At 35.1% G+C, this 18,421-nt stretch overlaps 1 protein-coding gene across 18 annotated transcripts in view; it reads right to left on the bottom strand.

The window, feature by feature from the left end:
- The window catches only part of CACNA2D3 (calcium voltage-gated channel auxiliary subunit alpha2delta 3), a 463,864-nt gene that overhangs the window by 91,964 nt on the left and 353,479 nt on the right, over positions 1-18,421 (bottom strand). For all 18 annotated transcript variants that reach the window (XR_011100159.1, XR_011100160.1, XR_011100162.1 and 15 more), the window contains 6 exons: positions 11,649-11,732; positions 5,247-5,318; positions 4,956-5,017; positions 3,033-3,100; positions 1,034-1,079; positions 749-846 (listed from right to left, as the gene is read on the bottom strand). Coding sequence is in view for 14 of the 18 variants with exons in the window: in XM_068694140.1 (XP_068550241.1) it covers positions 749-846; positions 1,034-1,079; positions 3,033-3,100; positions 4,956-5,017; positions 5,247-5,318; positions 11,649-11,732 (430 nt within the window). In the remaining 4 variants the exon portion in view is untranslated. The remainder of the gene's footprint in view (positions 1-748; positions 847-1,033; positions 1,080-3,032; positions 3,101-4,955; positions 5,018-5,246; positions 5,319-11,648; positions 11,733-18,421) is intronic.

Raw genomic sequence — 18,421 nt, 5'->3', positions numbered from 1 at the left:
GTTTGTTTTTACTGGTTAGGTAACTAGATTTTTGTTTTTACGCTAAACTCTATTTTGTCTGTGATGTACATTCAAACCTTTTGCAGTATTAAGCATGGTGTTTCATTACAATGTAGTTTATATATATATATATATAGTTTTATTACAAACAACAATTTTTGGCTAGAAAACACAAAAATGCATTTTCCAATTCATGTAACCCATTCCCGTATATATCTCATGCTCGCATTTGCACACAAAATTAGGCTAAAACAATTACGCCTACTGAGTCACACTAGCTCTGTTTCTGCAAACATCTTGGAGAAAATATACACTTATCCATGTGCTTTTTTCATTCAGCTTTTCAGTTCAGAAATGCTAATTTTATACATATTCTCCCTAAAACACTCAGGAAATAGCTGGTATATTCTTCAGAAGAGTCAATCAAGGCTTGATTCAGACCAATCCTGTTTAATTTATGAAACCAGATGGAATGATAACGTTGCATAACTACACCATCTGAGCAGAACCTTGAATATTTGGTTCAGGCATATTGTTTACCATAAAAATCAGAAAGCATTGATAGTTTTATTGATACTTGGGAAAAAAGTTCAAAAGCAAACGAAATAGCGAAGTGATATTAGCCATGCAAGCCAATCTCAAGTTATCAATAGTTAAATTACATAGCTTTCTATTTTGTAGAAGGTGCAGTATAACAGTTTTTAGCTACGATAATGTCTACTACATATATATTTAACAAAATACTTGCATTGGAGCAATGGCTCTTTTCCTGTGAGGTATCTTTTAATCGCTTCTAACTGAGTCATTTGACGGTGTTCAGGATGCAAGTCAGTGTTGCAATAGGACCTGAGAACATGTTGTCAAAACATTAAAATGTTAGTATTTATAAGCATGATCTTTGTCTTTGAACATAAAGAATTGGTTTTAGAACCAATTCAGAACCTTTGTCTTTGAACATAAAGAATTGGTTTTCAAACAATATGAAACCAAGAAGAGTAACAGACACAAATTTCATGCTTTGTTTAAGGCTTACCATTCATCTGCTAAAGATACATCAGGGTGTTCTAAATCATGTAAACCTGTAACAGGAATAATAATGGTTTATTTAGGGAGCAGTCTGTGTAACAGATGGTTATTAACATACACTCCATAACATAAACCCTTCCCTTCTTGGAAAGTGCATTATTACCACAATATAATAAATCACAGTAAACTATGTTCAAATACACTTGAGGGTCTAACAAACTGGCAAAAACCAACTAAATCAGATCTAAAAATGAAAAGGAAGGAAAAGTTTTGGGGTTTTTATTCCTGATATTTTTTAACTCATACAAATTGCTCACATGATATATTTGAAGTTTAGAAGAAAACCTGAGCAAAGAGAAATGCACAATGGTTAAAACCCCTCTTATTCATACTCCCTTGTTCTATGTGGCTAGTAAAGTTCTTTATGCTAAACCATATATTTCTCTTTTCACAGAAGAGTGTTTTTCTGTGAAAAGAGAAATATATGGTTTAGCATAAATTATTTATTTCTGTCTTTTAAAAAATATTTCATTAAAAAACAACTCCTCCCAAAAACGAAGCACACAACCCATGAACACAAACTGCAATTTACTGGATTGTTCAGAATAGGTTTATTGTTCTAACAATAATTCAGAATAGGTTTATTGTTCTAACACGTCATGCAGATGCTTGTAAATAAGAACTATATCATTAGTTATATAGCACAATAAAAATGTACTTTGACAATTTTCAAAACTTTTAAAGCATGTATCAATAGACAATAAGCAAACAGGGTTCAGAAGGCAGGCTCTGGATTTAACCCCCAGAGTACATACTATGTAAAGACAGACCTATGATGGTTAAGGAAAACAGGAAATTCAAAACTAGAACCACAATTATCATCCTTAGAGAGGACAATAATGTGTCAGTGACAAAGGAACAGTGAAGGAAACAGTGGGAGAAAAGGTTATGGCTACATCAACTTCTTTGGTGATGCATCCAGGAGGAAATATCAGACTGGCTGGTAGAAATATATGGATAGATTAAAGAAAATAGATAGGAGATGTTGGGAACAATTTGGAAAGTAAGATCCAAGAATTCTGCTGTCCTCTTGTTCTACCTAGACATTTATTTTTTATTCAACTGCTTCATAAAATATAAAGCATTTATTTTTACATTTCTGCCATGAATAGAAATGTATTTTTGTTGCAAGCATACAGCTGAAGAATGAAGACCTAAAAAAATAAAATCATCAATGAAACAAGAAAGAGAATTGGAAACAGAGACCAACACAGACTTAACCATAATATCAGAAAATATTCCTCTCTTGAACAACTTCTTCTCTGCAATTCCTAAAACTTCATCACCTCACAGCGCACAGCTCCTCCACTGCCTACATACACCATGCACAGACTGAAGCCAGCTAGCAGCTCCTGCAGACCCCTTTTGCCTCATCACCTTTGCAAAATGTCTCTGTTCTCTCTTCATCTTCAGGACCCTTAGATTTCGGTCTTGTTGCCAAACAACTTTATTACCATCCAACAGTTGACTCCTCCACACGTTTTATTTGCAGACTTACACCCTCACCCAAAAAACAAAAACAAACAAACCAAAAAAACATAAAGCAAGAAGGGTCTTTCCCCTCATTACTTTTACTATGATGAGGTAGTTTTAGCTCTGAAATGTTTAAAAATGTGTAGCGTGTGAGCAAAAAAGCCACAGCTATTACAGTGCTCTCAGTGATTACTTCATTCAGAAAATATCACAAATAATTAACATTAGACTATAAGTGGTTTTCTGGAACATTGAGAGAGGAGGACAGAAGATGATGCTTATCTAAAGAAAACTCGCAGTCAGACTATCCTTACTATAAATGAGGAAAAAATCCCATGAAGTAGAAGATCTAAAAAATAAAATAAAATCAAATTTTCTTATGGAATCTGCAGAGAAACATACAAGCTTTAGCTGTACCACATCAACAATTAAACTACTGTGTCAGGAATGTGACGAGGTAGAGAGTATCTTACCTTCTTCTACAGTTACATTCCCTCTGAAGAAGTATTTTCCATGTCCTCTAGAGAGAGCCACACCTAAACTGTGCAGAGAAATAAAGCAGACCTTGAAATCTGTGACACAATAAAAGACATTCAGAGATATTTTCATTTCTAACACTTCTAGCCAGTGTACTCCAATTAACTTCAAAACTGTTTCCAAGTCCTCACTGATCATATTTATTGTTCAACTAGCTGTTTCAATGCTGATTCAGTTTTGATGTTCCTGCAACAATTGGCTGTATTTATGTTTGTTTAGAGGTGCAGTAAATCATTATTCTCCAGCAAACTAATAAATGAGCCCCTCTAAGCTCACTGCTCTTCACCCAGCATGACATTTCTTCATCTGAGCCTCAAATATGCCCACGGTCTTACAACGATGACAATTTTTTGTAAATCAGACTGAGATGTTGAGAAACTACATAAATGTGAGAATCAATGGAGCTACTGAGAGGAAAAGATTTCATATGCAGCAACAGCAGCATGATTCCTCTCAGACCTTTCCTGCTACTCATATTTTTTTCTAGTTCAACATTTTTGCATTGACTTTAGCTTCATAAACTTCCACAGTTAAGTGCCTTATTTTGCATTGGTTTTCAGTCTACCATTTAGACTATTCAAATTTAATGAACTGGCTGAGGGATCCATGACTCTTCCTATTGAATACATACACAGAATACCTTTTGGCATTCATTCATCCAAGGTTAGTAACCTGCCAGTAATCAGTATGACTGAAAATACATGGGCTGATACTTTAAGTACACATAGAGGCACCAAGTCCAAGAGCACACATGCTGCAATCAAAAGCTCAATCTGGAAACCGACTGAAAGTAAACATCTTTGACATTACAGTGTATATTTTCATAATTGCTGCCCCTGCTGTCTTCCTGAAGCTATACACTCATCCCATCTAAACTACATACAGACCATGCTGAAAAAGGCAGTTTTCCTATATTTCTGTCCTAAGGATCAGAAGTCACACTGCATGCACACATGTAGCCCAACATCTGTTTCCTAAATGGGGTAAGAATGACATTGCCACAAAAATTACACTGAGTTTTACCACCCATGTGTGGATTTTAACAAGAATAAACACATGCATCAGAGATGAGAGAAATGTGCCTATATTTTCTCTATGTAAAAATAAAGCTCAAGTTTTGTGAAGAGGTTCCATTGAAGAAAATTTCAGTTGAGTATTACAACAACCTTATGCTTTAAGCATAAGGTACAGTTAATATAATTTTATTAATGGATTATTTCTAACTCAAATATAAGCATTTGTAAATGCTTATATTTGTAAATATATAAATATATTTATATAATAATATAATATATTTTGTATATTTATATAATAATATAATATATTTTGTAAAAAGACTTCTTGTCTTTTTTGGTTTTGCTAAAATGCATGCCAAAATAACATGGCTGACTTGCTCAGTTTTAGCTACACAAATACACTCTAGGTAGTTCAGAGAAAGAAAATATCCAAACCTCAAATTGGAAATGAAATACTATCTCATTTTACATTACATTTTGTTGTGGAAAAAATCAAAATGGGGCTCAATATGTAATTACTTAAATGGATTATAGTATTTATAGCTCTCTAAGTACTTGCAAAAGCCTTTCGTTCAATGTAAACTTCAACTGAATATTTTTTTTAATGAAACGTAAGCCATGACAAACATGGCAAGTTTGTCTGTGTGAGCTTGCACAAACTTTCCATCCCTGGAAAAGCTGAAAGTAATGCTGGTAAGCTTCTTTTCCTAGCTATTTTCAGCATTGTCCAGGGATATTTTATTGTCACTTTTTGCTGATGAGTTTTTAATGAGTTCACAAGTTCTGTACAAATGCAAGTCCAATGAGTCTGATGAAATGGCAATTTATTACGGTCAGCTCTACCTGAATGGAGTACCCTTGATGTCTGTATAATAGTAGTCATTTGTCATCACCAATACCCGTTTCTAGATTCAGAACAAGAAAGTCAGAAGGGGAGGGGGAAAACAGTTAGTTTGCTATAAGAAATGTATAAAAGATTGTGTTTAGTCAGTGAAAAAATTACAAGCAATGTATACATTCAGTGAGTGAAAAAATATACCACAGTGAATCATATTTATGGTAATCAATCTTAAGACTTGTAAAAAAATGAAAAGAAACTGCTTGCTTTATGCTCAGTTGGAAAAGTATTTATACCCCTTTGTCCACTGTCTTTTTGACTTCCATGGAGAACTTCCCTGTTTTCCGATTCACCATTGCATTTCGGAGCTGAAATGAAGAAAATGTGTGTCAAATCCTTTATCTGCATTTTCTGTAATTCTTTGAGCTTCTTGTTACATTCATTTGGCATAAGTAGTACTGTCTCTTCAGTTTTCATAGTTCTGCTGCATACTGAACAAACCCCTTAAAGATTTCATGATAGTCTGTAAAGGCCAAGACTCCTGCCACAAAATTTTAGGAAAGTTGCTGAGGTATATAAAGCAGGAGCTCTCAGCATCCTTCATAGCAAAATAACTCTTCATGTAGTAATCTGAATCTTATGTGGGAAAGACAGTGTAACTGACAACCCAACTGTTATACAGTTTCTACATAGGAAGGTTAAAGACTGGGTTCCCATCTGGATTTGGTGTCTCAAGTTAGACCAGGGCTCATTTTTTAAATACATCACAATCTTACATACAATAACAAAGCAAAAAAGAGAAAACCCCATTTACGTCACTATTCATTCTGCTTCAGCTTGATCCTCTAACATTGGGCTGCATCCCAAACTACCCTGAGAAACTACATCCTAACTGCATCAAAAATTAGAACCAGCAAAAGCATGACAGGCCATTTGATCGGTAACCTGTTACAATGGGAACATACAGCTACAGTGCTCTGTGATTCACTCTGGTGGTCCACTGGTGTCTGGGCACCCTTTGCAAGCACTCAATTTTATCTCTATAACAGGAGCCCTAAGGCAGTCACAGCTCTAAGAATTGGCCTGGACCTCTCCTTCTCTAAGGAGTACAAAAGTATTTTTAACACCCCCTCCAAATTATGTTTCATTACTATATAAACCAACCAACCAACCAACCAAACAAACAAAAGACACTTTTAAAGAGAGGAAACTGAAAGCTGCTAGGGAAAATAGAAAATAAATTTTAAAAGGTTTATACACAGTGATTTACCTCCCACTCTTCAGGTTAAATCTGTTTCATTATGGATTGCCAGAAATGGTGCAGTCCCCTGTGATTCTGAAAAGGCTCCTTCCTAAACTGAGGCCTGAAAGGCTTATCCCTGGGCCCTTCAGTAACTTTATCTCAGCTTCTGCATGTGTTGAAGGCTCCCAGATCTGTGCTGCAAATCCCCTAGACATCAACTGTACAATGCCATTCCTTCGCACACCTGTTTGCTCCCTAAGAAAGCAGAACCTTCCTCCAAAAGGATGCCAGCTGGCACAGCCTCTCCTTTAGGGGAACATGCCATGATTGCCCTACACCGTGAGGTGCACTAGCAAGGAGCACAGTCTACCCTGCCACAGCTGGTCTGAACACGGGGGCTCTGGGCTGAAATTGAGATATGACAAGACCCGTTTTCTCAGAAATCCTCAGTGTTAGTATTTTGAATTTGTCCATCAATTATTTCAGGACTTTAGGGGAGAAATGAGAAAGTCACTGCTAAGCAGTTATACCATCAAGATATGGAAGTATTCTATTTGAATTCAGTTAGATTTAGGTGTGGTAGAAGCAACTTCTTTTGCTTGTATTTTTAATTAATGGCCCCATACAGAAAGTTCAAGTTGATTGTTTCAGGATATCTTCAATTACAAAGTGAAATTGCTGTATTTGTGCGACTTCTTGTGGTTAGAAGCATCTATAAATCTTTCACAACAGTAATTATCATTACAATAGAAACCCTCCAGTACTGCTAATTAATTCATACTCCCTCCTCAGGGATATTGAAAATGTAGAAAAATGTAAATGAAACAAGCATTTTTGTCTCTCTTCTATTGCTTATCAATCCAAACAGAACTTATTCTTAAGAACAGCTTTCTTGAAGAATAAGTATCTCCTTTTCTTCTGAACCTCATGCCAGACTTAGCAATTCCATCAGATTTTAATAAAAATTTGTGAAGACAGTCATATCAATGCACACTGTAGGCTTTTTGAAGCAAAAAAAGAGTATGAAGCAAAAAGAGCATGCCCAAAATTGCCAGTGAAATATCTGGTTTTATTTTCATGACAAAGTTGAACATGGCTGACCTATCAAAAATTGCAAACTTTGCAGCTCTTTAAATTTAATTCTGGGGCATCTATGTTTGAATTAACAACCTTACTCTTCTGTCAGGGAGTGTAAGAGGATAATTTTTAACTGGAGGCATGTATAAAATAAAGCATATATTTTACTTTTTTTTTTTTTTAACAATACATAATAGGCAATTCTGGAAATGTTTTCCCATTTTAAGTTTTGTGGTTTTGGACTTGCAGAGCTGGTCTTAATTAACCATCTACTTTCTAACATTTACAGAACAGTTCCATTTATCTTTAACATGGTTTTCATTTTTCTCCTATTGGTGCCTGCAGTTGTCTGAGACCCATTCCTCCCACAAGCCTCAGGCAAGTCATAGATTTACTAAAAGGGCCTCCAAACTCTCAGTAGTGTTTAAGATCAAGTCTGCATGTGGGATTTAGAGTTTTACTTTTTTTTTTCTTTTTTTTTTCTTTTTTTTTCTTTTTTTGCTTGCTGCGATTACATTTCTTGGCTTTGTAATCTGGTTTCTCAGCTCTTCTGCAGTTTCATCTTCCTTCTCAAATGCATAAAATAAGAACTGTCTTCAAGCCTCAAAATACTCATTCATGGTCTTTTTTTTTTAAAAAAAAAAAAACAACAACAACAAAAAAAACTTTATTCAGCTAGAAATTATAGTAAAAGAATTTTAAGATGTGAGTTAATGAGAAAAAGGTTTCTATCCAAATTGAAACTTCTTGTCCTTCAGTAATGCATATTTCCAAACTTTACTGTAAGACGCTTTTTCCCCTATTAAAAAAAAAAAAAAAAAAAAGCACTAAAATAGCACTAAAGCTAGTGCTAAGCTTTCTATTCCTAATAAAATACAGTAGCAGCAACATGGCAGGTACTGTAACCTGGGAAATGAAGTGATGAATATATATCTGCACTAATTCTATTTCAAGGTGAAAAAAAATTCTAAGCTTAGTTCTGCCAGATTTTCCTTATTGAATCACTGGAGTAAAACTATTTCTTCACATCTTTAGAGTGATATGTATTGTTACTTTCAATTAAATGTTTTCCAATCAATTGCTAACAAGCCAGTTTCACTGCTATATGAGATCATTCTATATTCTTGGAAAATTTTGTAACCATTAAATTAACATGGTAAAAAGTGAGAAACTATCTTCAGCTTCCACGTAAGTGTTTCATGGGAGAAGAATATACCAGTAGCAATGTAATTTACTAAAAGCAGCCCTATGAATACATTAATTCTTTCCCTCTTCAGTTGAATAAACAATGCTTTACTACTAAAGCTCAGAAAAAATCAAGAACATCAACTCCAAAGCCTTAGGTGAAACAGAGCCACCTGTAACTCTCAAGTCAATATTTCACAACATATAAAGTCTCCAAAACAATTTTTACCATTTTCACACAAAATTAACAGTATCAGGGAAGTGCCTATTTAAATGATTAACAAAAATAACACAAACTTTTTGGACACTTATTTGGATCCTCTCATCAGAAAAGTTGCATAAAAAGACAGATTTCAGTACAGTAACGTACAAAACCTCCTTCAAGTTCCAATCCCCTTCTAGATCTAATGCTAATAAGATTAGCAACTCTTTAGTGCCAAAAATCCTTTCTTTCAAAGACCCTTCTCTTTTTTTTTCTGCTTTTAGTATTTCTGACTATATGCCTCTTTGAAGGTCTTATTAACTTGGTATAACTATCTGACTTTTATAATACTTCACAAACAGGAAAAACTTGTAATGATACCAGGCTCACTTTTAAAAATACCTGAAAAAATATGATTTAACATCACTTTTTTTCCCTTATTTCAATATTTAAATAACCAAACATATATGGCATTCTTAAATTATGACAACCTTCTGAACACTAATAACTTTTTCTACAATATTCAACATGTTCATTTTTCATAAAACCGTGGGTTGCTAACCATCAAACAGCAAATGAGTATGCTATTACCAAACCTACCTACTGGGGGGATTATTTATCAGAGAATATGTGCTCATTCAGATATACACTAATGAATTACAAGCATTTACATGAATTATGACACATTTGTACTACATATGAGTATTGAAAATTGTGTTTATTATTGCTCCAAAGCTGTAATAGCACATCTATTTTCTGTTATGTATTAAGTATCTCTCAAACTTATTGTATGATTTGCAGGTAGGCTTTTTTGTTTTTGTTTTTTACTATTACAGAGTGGGCAGTGGATTTGGATCTTTTCTACTAATGCAACGCACAATTTAGTTTGTTTGTAATGCAGATTAACATTTTTCATATTCAAAATATGAAACAATTGGGCAGACTTTTTTCTGTTATAATTAAGAAATACAAACATTTTTTAATTTTATTTTTTAAATGAGTACGAAAGAGATAAATTTTGTATATGTATCTTCATCAAAATGTGAAATAAAACTTTTTGCAACTTCTGGATTGGAAAAACTCAAATTTTGCTAAAATTTTCAAAACATCACACAGTCCTTAGGGTTCTCAAGGAAAATACTTAGGATCTCATGAGTTTGGACTTTTTGCTTTCATGTATACTCAGAACACAATCACAAATAAAATCTAATTTTCAATGACAAAGGAATGGTTCAATGTCACATTAAGCAAACTATTGAATTTCTATTAATAGATGATTAAATATGAGTGAAACTGTAAAAATTAAGCAGATAAAGTATTGAAAGAAATAAAAGGGAATAAAAAAGAAAAAACAAGAAGAAAAAATCATGAAGGTTTAAAAACTACAACAATAATATTTGAGAGAAGAACATTTAAAAGGTCATTTTAAGAGGAACTGATTGTGTAATATGCTATCAAAGATAAGAGAAAAGATAAGCTATAAAGTCAACCTGATTGCCAAGATTATTTGGATCCTCACATCAGAGAAGCTGCATAAAAAGACAGATTTCAGTACAGTAACACAGAAAACTTCCTTCAAGTTCCAATCCCCTTCTAGATCTAATGCTAATAAGATTAGCAACTCTTTAGTGCCAGGCTACAGAACATGGCAAATCTACTGAGGAAGTCCTAAGTAATGTGTACATAGAAAAACATGCAAAAATAGATAAGAAATACTCCAACACAAAAGTTTAAACGAAGAGGTAAGATGGTCTCCTAGGAGATGACAGGGACAATCTATCACCTGTTAAAACAGCCAATGCTAAAAACATAAATGAGCTGTTTCACTATTTACAAAGGGAGTGGGAAGAGGGAGGAAAGGTAGATAATTTTTTCAATGGAGAAAGAAGATACAGACATGTCAGAACAGGGATCAAGAAATTAGTACATCTGAAGACTGACAAAACTCCAGGGGCAGTTGTATGTATCATCCCAGATTTAGGAAGGACCTGACAAAGTAAATATGGGAATGTTCAGTGGGTATATTCAAAACCTCTCTGGAAAAGCAGAGGTATGGGGGACTCAGTATCGACATTTGAGAAGGGAGCTAGAAAACATACATGAAAAATACAGACATGCAGTCGAGACTTTGGCAGTAGGGAACTTATGGGAAAAACTAAATTACAGGACAGAAAGTGGAACACCTGGAAAGTTACGATTTAATTAAGGACAGTGAGCATGGATTCACACCAAACAAATCATACCTAACAAATCAGATTTATTGAGGAAGTAACAGAAAGACCAAGCAAAGGTTAAGCCATGGACATAAGGAAAGCTTTTGATACAGTACTGTAGCAAAGGCTAAGCCTGCAAGGTAAGGATACGAGTGAACCACAGAGTAGATGGAGCACTGAAAAATGAATTTACCAGAACAGACAATGTGCATAACACCTGATAGACATAGAATGAATGCTTCTGCAGCTACCCATATGACTAAAATTAGGAGTTTGGAATGAATCTTTGATATTTGCATTATGAACACAGGTCAAAGAATCTAATTTGTTTATTTATCTGATTTTGTACATTAAGGAAAACAACTCTAATTATTTCCATTAAGGAAAGAGAGATCTCATGAAGAGTAGTTAAACACCTTCTTTCATTTCTGAGTTTCAGCAGTTGCCTGGACCAGCCCGACTGAGATATTCTATTAATTTCTCTAGTGCTCTTAGCTACCCAGTAAAAATACACAATGAGATGCATGGAGCACACAAGCTGGGTGATGAGTTTCACCTGATAGTCTGTATTAGCAGTGTATGTACACGCACATCTAAGTGAGAACCAATATGAAAAAAAGGAAGGTTATAAAATTCTGAACAAACTAAAATAGGCTACTGTTTTTTCCCTTCCTGGGACCAGTCAAGTGGCCACTCCAATGACTGCTTGAACAGTTCCATGTACAGTTGTGGGATGCAATAGTGACTTTTGACAGGGTTTTTAAAACACATCACTTACCACATCATCTCTGTCTTCCCACTCAACCTCAGAAAGATCCACACTACTATAGTTGGGCTTTCTTCGTTTCTTCCCTTCTTCATACTGGCATTAAAAAAAAAAAATAAAAGTGAAATATTTAACATATTGTTTTGGTTTCACATCTTGTATCAGAAGACTTTTTTAAATTTGCTGGACATATGCTAATTGTATGCTATATGCTATAATACTACAAATAACAGTAGATAGCTTAATTCACATAAGATGAACCATATTGCTACACATTGTCTGTGAAGTAAAAAAAAATAAAAATAAAACAACACACAAAAACACACAAACAAAAAACTTCATACATGATTATTTGCATGATTTCTTGCCATATTACAAAGCTGATCTTGAAAGACACACTGAGAAGTCAAACTCAGGAGTTATACCTTTTTCTTTTCATATGGAACCTACATGAGACCTTCCTCTTGTAGTTTATGTTAAATGTCTCAAACTAGCTCTTTCAGCTGTACAGGAAGTTATATTTACTATAATCTTATCAAGAAAATGTTTACACGGTTCTTTTTAAACAAGATAAAATGCAAGTCTTGAGAAGTGTGGTGTTAACATTTGCTGATACCGTATTTTATCTACAACTTCATGGGAAAAAAAGTAATATACTAGTAATTATAATTCATAGTTTTTTATCACTAGTCACTGTTACCCCGTAAATCTCACATTTTAAATAAACATTCTAGTGACAAATTGATTTGACACTAGGGAGTTTATAATGTAGGAAATTCTGCCCTCTGCTGAACATTCAAGATCAGAGTCTACTAGTGTAAGAACAAAAGCCCTTATCTGTGAAAGAAAAAGTATTTAGGAAAGTCTGTGAATAAAAACCTTAATCTAAATGTTTAAGAAAAATTATGAGAGTCTATTTGAAATGCGTAAATAAGGGAGAAGATCTGTGAAAAAAAAAATGACCTTTTATCTTTTATTACTCAAATAAAGGTGGAGGATGACACCACCACTAGTCCTTATGTGGTATGACAAGAAACACTAGTGAGGATTCCCCCAAATCCTGCATCTTCCCAGCTTCTGTGACTCCCCAACAACAGAATGATAGAAAGGCAGTAAGGCAGTATATATCGTTGATTCTCCTGTGCAGAACCAACTGTGCCATAAACCAAAGCTGTCAGTGCTTAATTCAGCAGCCCATTCATCACTGGGGCCGGTGTAGCAGGGATTTTCAGTCCTATTCTGTAGATCACAGAGAGACCAGAGAAGCCAAAGAGACAACTTGCTCTCTGAGCATTTGAAAGGTTATTCCATCCTGACTTTTTCCAATTAAATGATTCTCAAGTGAATCCCACAGCTGACTTTGTAGGGTCACAGTATGTAAAAACAAGCATGACAAACTCTTCTTTAAGAACAGCAAAAAATGTTGACTACTGGATTGTAATCACAAAGAGATTTTGAGATATTGGTAGAACAGTAATATTTCTCAGATTTGATTTTTGCTCAAAAAAATGGATACTTCAATTATTTCTACAGATTACTCTCTGGGGAATCTATGTGGGATAAAATTCTGAATTATCATTTATTCTTTTGAGTAACAAAAAAGTCTTAGCAACTCTGCTGCTGTAACTCTTAGACTGAGTTCTCACAATTCACGTGGATGTAATCGAAGAGTAATTTCATGCAGTCTTCCTGCCCCCATGCTAGAAGTTAGCGTTCTCATAACACCTAGTGTACTTCTGGGCTGATGCTATTCAACAGATGAGTAAAGAGACAAAGAATTACTCATTTCAGCACATGCTCATATACCAGATCGTGAATTCAAGCAGCTCAGTGCTCAGATTACTTCTTGCTACATGACTTAGCTCTGATAGCTGAAGAGATAACAAAACCCAAGTACAGAAACACAAAACTTTGAAGCTACCATAGTTAAATCTCACAAGAATAAAAAATGAGAGGATAATGTCTGGTACATTAGCAGGGCTTGATTTCTGTATCTTTCTATGTTTTGTAAACCTCTCATTGTGGTTACAGCTATACCTGTATTACCTTTAATGTCTACAAGGAGTAACTATGCCTACTCTCTGGGGCTGTACCTATTAATCAAGTAAAGATTCGGTCTGATTTATTCTTACTTGTCTAGAAATGGTAGCAGTCAAACTCTGAAATGCTGAGAGCTGAACAATGTTACATAGAAGTTAACTGTTACATAGAAGTTAACATTTGAGTAGAACAAACGTAGAACAAAAGTAGAACTCTGGAGAGCAGCCCCGCAGAGAGGGTTGTGGTTGACAGCAAGTTGAATATGAGCCAGCAGTGTGCCCTGGCAGCCAGGGGGGCCAACCGTATCCTGGGGTGCATCAAGCACAGCATCGCTAGTCTGTCGAGGGAGGTGATTGTCCCGCTCTGCTCTGCGCTGGTCTGTCCTCACCTCGAGTACTGTGTGCAGCTCTGGGCACCACAGTACAAGAAGGACATTAAACTGTTGGAGAGTGTCCAGAGGGCGACAAAGACGGTGAAGGGCCTAGAGGGGAAGACATATGTGGAGCAGCTGAGGCCACTGGGCCTGTTCAGCCTGGAGAAGAGGAGGCTGAGGGGGAACCTCATCGCTGTCTACAACTTCCTTGCTAGGGGGAGTGGAGAGGCAGGTGACCTGTTCTCTGTAAACACCAGTGATAGGACCCACGGGAATGGTATTAAACTGAGGCAGGGGAAGTTTAGGCTGGACATCAGGAAGAGGTTCTTCACCGAAAGGATGTTTGCACACTGGAACAGGCTCCCCAGGGACATAGTCACTGCACCAAACCTGTCTGAATTTAAGAAGTGATTGGACTGTGCACTTAGTCACATGGTCTAAACTTTTGGGCAGACCTGTGTGGTGCCAGGAGTTGGACTTGATGACCCTTATGGGTCCCTTCCAACTTGGGATATTCTGTGATTCTATGAGTCTAACAAATGTGAAATAACTCCTGTCCTGGTTCCAATGTTTAATTGCATCCTTACTCACAGATGCTGAACAGCTTCTGGGATGTGCTGCATTCTCAGACACATATGCAAAACCTTACTTATGACAATGGGAGTTGATGTTGTGTGTCTGACAGCAGAAGTTGGCTTCAAATGTACAGCAAATAATTTGCATCATATTGATTATGTTAATTTTAATTATATTTTAATCATATAGATTCCATACCTTGCATGCAAAGAACAAAAACAAAATCCAAAAGAAACTAAATAAAGAGCTGGACAAAACAAAGTTCTGCAGCGAAGACAGAATAAGAATTATCTCCATGTCAGAGAAGCAGAAAGAAAGCCAAAATCCCAGTGCTTAAGCAAGGGGTAGATTCCATAAACACTCAAACTGAAAGTGCAGATCTTAAGCGACATTTAGAACAGGAAGTAACAAAGTACTGAGAAGCCTAACCCCTCATTCAGTTATTAGGCTTTGGGGGACTAGTGTTGAGTTGCCTACACAAGACTTCAGTATGTGAAGAATGTTCATGATATAGTTTGGGAAAGGATGCAGAGAAAACATAAAAAATACTTCCATGAGGGAGATTTTGCTCTGATAAAAAAATAAAAAATAAATTATTCATATATGTGGGTAACTTTACTTACACGTGTTCTTCATGAAGATTATTACATTATTCCCTGCAGTGAATTTACATATCCTTATGTAACTGGGGCCTAAAATATAACTGAGTCCTTCATATTACTGTTCAACAGGCCATTATTTTTGTTCTAGTTTTATTACTATTCTAATTTCTCAGTAAAAGTTATTCATGGACATGGAAGCAATCCACCAGCTTTTAAAAATGGCATTCATCTATGCCGTTTTCTATGGTAGCATACTGAATCTAGCTTCACTTTTATCTCTGTCTGAGACTCCTGGTTGTAGTATGAAATACTGATTGAAGGCTGAAGCCAATCCCATTTGCAAGATTACTATAAAGCACTGAAACAAATTAGTATAGGACCCATTGGGAAAGATAGAAACTAGGAGTTCTACCAAATTGCACTGATTTAAGTGCATGAGGAAAAGAACTAGATTTAAACTGTGTGCTGTTAATCTACTTTGGCCAATATAAAATGTGTAGTGATATTATATAGTAGATAAACCCTAGAAAAGATAAAAAAAAAAAAAAAAAAGAGAGAGAGAGAAAGAGAGAAAGAAAGCCACTGAAATTTTTTAAATACCTGAACTGCGAATAAAGAATCTTTTAGTCTGCTCAGAATTTAATGTTAGCTTCAATATTCTTTTGTTTGTGGAAAGAACAGGGGAAATAATTTTATTTGGTAGTCAGAATGAGCTTTATCTCCCTCAGTATCTTTTATTTGAGGCTTGGCCAAACTGTTATAGGACTGGATGATTCAAACAATGTGTGACGTGTACTGCTTAAAGACTGAATCACATTTTTACACCACCCCCTATACAACCATTTACATGTGCCATTATTAAACTTTTCACTTTGATATTCTTTTTTTTTTTTTTTTCTTTTTTAACACGAACAGTCTCAAACCATCTGCACTGAATATGATCTGCCACGTGTTTATAAGTCAGAGCGTAGCAATCTGATCATGGAAGGAGCAAACTACATCTTAACAGCTGCAAGCCTTGGGTCTAAGGTGATAGTAATTTCTCAGATGTGGTCCATCTGGATAATGGAGAGGTAGGAGAGAATAAGTTGCTCTGATAGTGTCAGAGCAACTTTGAATTGCTTGAAGTGTCAATAGACAGTGAACTTGCTTAGCCACATTTGTGGAATCATCTGTGAGAAAATACGATATCAAGAAAGTATATAACAAACAACCACCAAAAGCTGAAGAGGTAAAATAATTTCAAGGGAAAAACCTCCTCCACCCAAACTACTATCCAGTGTACAAAAGCAGGAAATCAGGAAGTAAAATAAATAAATAAATAAATAAATAAATAAATAAATAAATAAATAAATAAATAAAATCCCTCCTATTTTAAAATGCAGCATCAGTTGATTAAGTTTCATCATTATGGATTAGTACTTCAAAATTAGGATAATGTATTAATTTAAATAGAACCTCAGAATTATCCCCACATTTTTTTTAGAGAGATGAATAAATGCAAATATGCTTTGCTGAGCTTGCATATATAACTAATTTTAATTAATAAATAGCACACAGAAAGGAAGGAAAAGGGGTACTTCTTTCCTACTTCTCAGGTAGGTTTTTATTAATTCCAAATGACGAATTCCTGCAAATATGGATTAAGTCCTTCAGCATTGTTCCATTAACACAATAATGCTTGCCCTAAAATGCTTTGAGTTTAAATACTATGGAGCAAAGCAAGATATAGGGGAAGGACATGAGAAGAAAAGGGAAGAGATTGCCTCAATAGGCTGATTATTATTTTGAGATTAAAAAAATGTGAAAAATTCCCTTCAGTGCTTCACCTGTTTATATAACATCACTGATAGCAAATGAGTTTCCATTCACTACATAGCTCCAAAACATTTGGCCAGGGGATACATGTGAAGCTGCATCCTACCTCAATGTAAATCACTACTGCTCAGCTTTTAAGTTTTTTACTTCATTCAAATTGTTTTCCTACCCCCACGATCCTGATTCATCTCTTGTGATAATTTTATTTCATGATTTGCATCTATTCTATGGCTTCAGATGGTCTTTTACTGGTCTGCACTTAATCTTAAATTTGTGGAACATTCATTGATGTCCAGTCAAAAACAAAGTTGCGTGCTGTACAAAGTTCCTTATTTTAATATACATACACACACACATATATATAAAGTAACATTTTGATTTTCTTAGGAAAAAAAAAAAAAGAACAACTCCTTCCAAAGAGAGACTTTCATGATAAGCCTATTATTTAAGACGTTAATCCAGAAGTTCCTAGGTTATGGTTGGCAGTGAAAACCAGTTATTTTGGACTGATTTTTCATGCCAGATGGCAGTGCAAAACTGCCACACTATAAAATTTCCAGCAGTACTGTAGATAAAAGCTGACAACAGGAGCTATGTCATTTGCTACAGAGAAGAAAACATGCAATTCTAAGTTTCCAGGCAGAGAAGTAGGAACAAGCAGATGTACCACGTACGCAGAAGAACCTTCTAGCAATGTAAATAAATAAATAATATAAATCTCATGCCACGCGTATTTAAATTGCTGTCTCCTTACAATTATAACACATGCTTATGTTACAAATAGTGCATTTATGTTTAAATCAATGAAACAACATGGAAATATATAACGGGAGGTAAAAAACAAAGCAACAGAAAATAGCTTTAAGTCACACAACTACAGACTGGAAAAAGGGTGTGTTGGTTGAACTCATGTTTTCAGGTGGATTGCAGTTGACCAGCAATGTAACATGTACGTGGTTTACACCACTGAAAAAAACAACTGTTCTATTTAGGATTTTATTTGCATTCTCAGGACCTTATCATTTGGGATTATGTAAAACTGGCAGCTGCTTATAATTATTTGGGGTTTGAGTAGACATAATTAAAAACATCTGCCTTTATCTTAATACTACCAGACTTAAACCCATGAGCTCGGTTATACCTAACTTCAAAGCTGAAAGCAAAGAATAAAAGAAAGCTCTGCATATTGCTAACAAATTTTCAGTGATTCATTTAGATGTACAACCAGTTATTCAACAGCCTTCAAACCTTTAATTATCTTTTCAATATATGTAATTTTGCACTTTAATTAGATAGCAATTTAATGCTCTCACAGGGATTCAGATGCACTGTCTTTTTTAAATGTAAACTCCAATAGGAATAATCATTGGCATTCA

The sequence above is a fragment of the Anas acuta genome, chromosome 11, assembly GCF_963932015.1.
Source record: "Anas acuta chromosome 11, bAnaAcu1.1, whole genome shotgun sequence".
NCBI classification, from domain to species: domain Eukaryota; kingdom Metazoa; phylum Chordata; class Aves; order Anseriformes; family Anatidae; genus Anas; species Anas acuta.
Note: the sequence above shows the minus strand (reverse complement) of the source record. Positions and strands in the feature narration are given on the sequence as shown.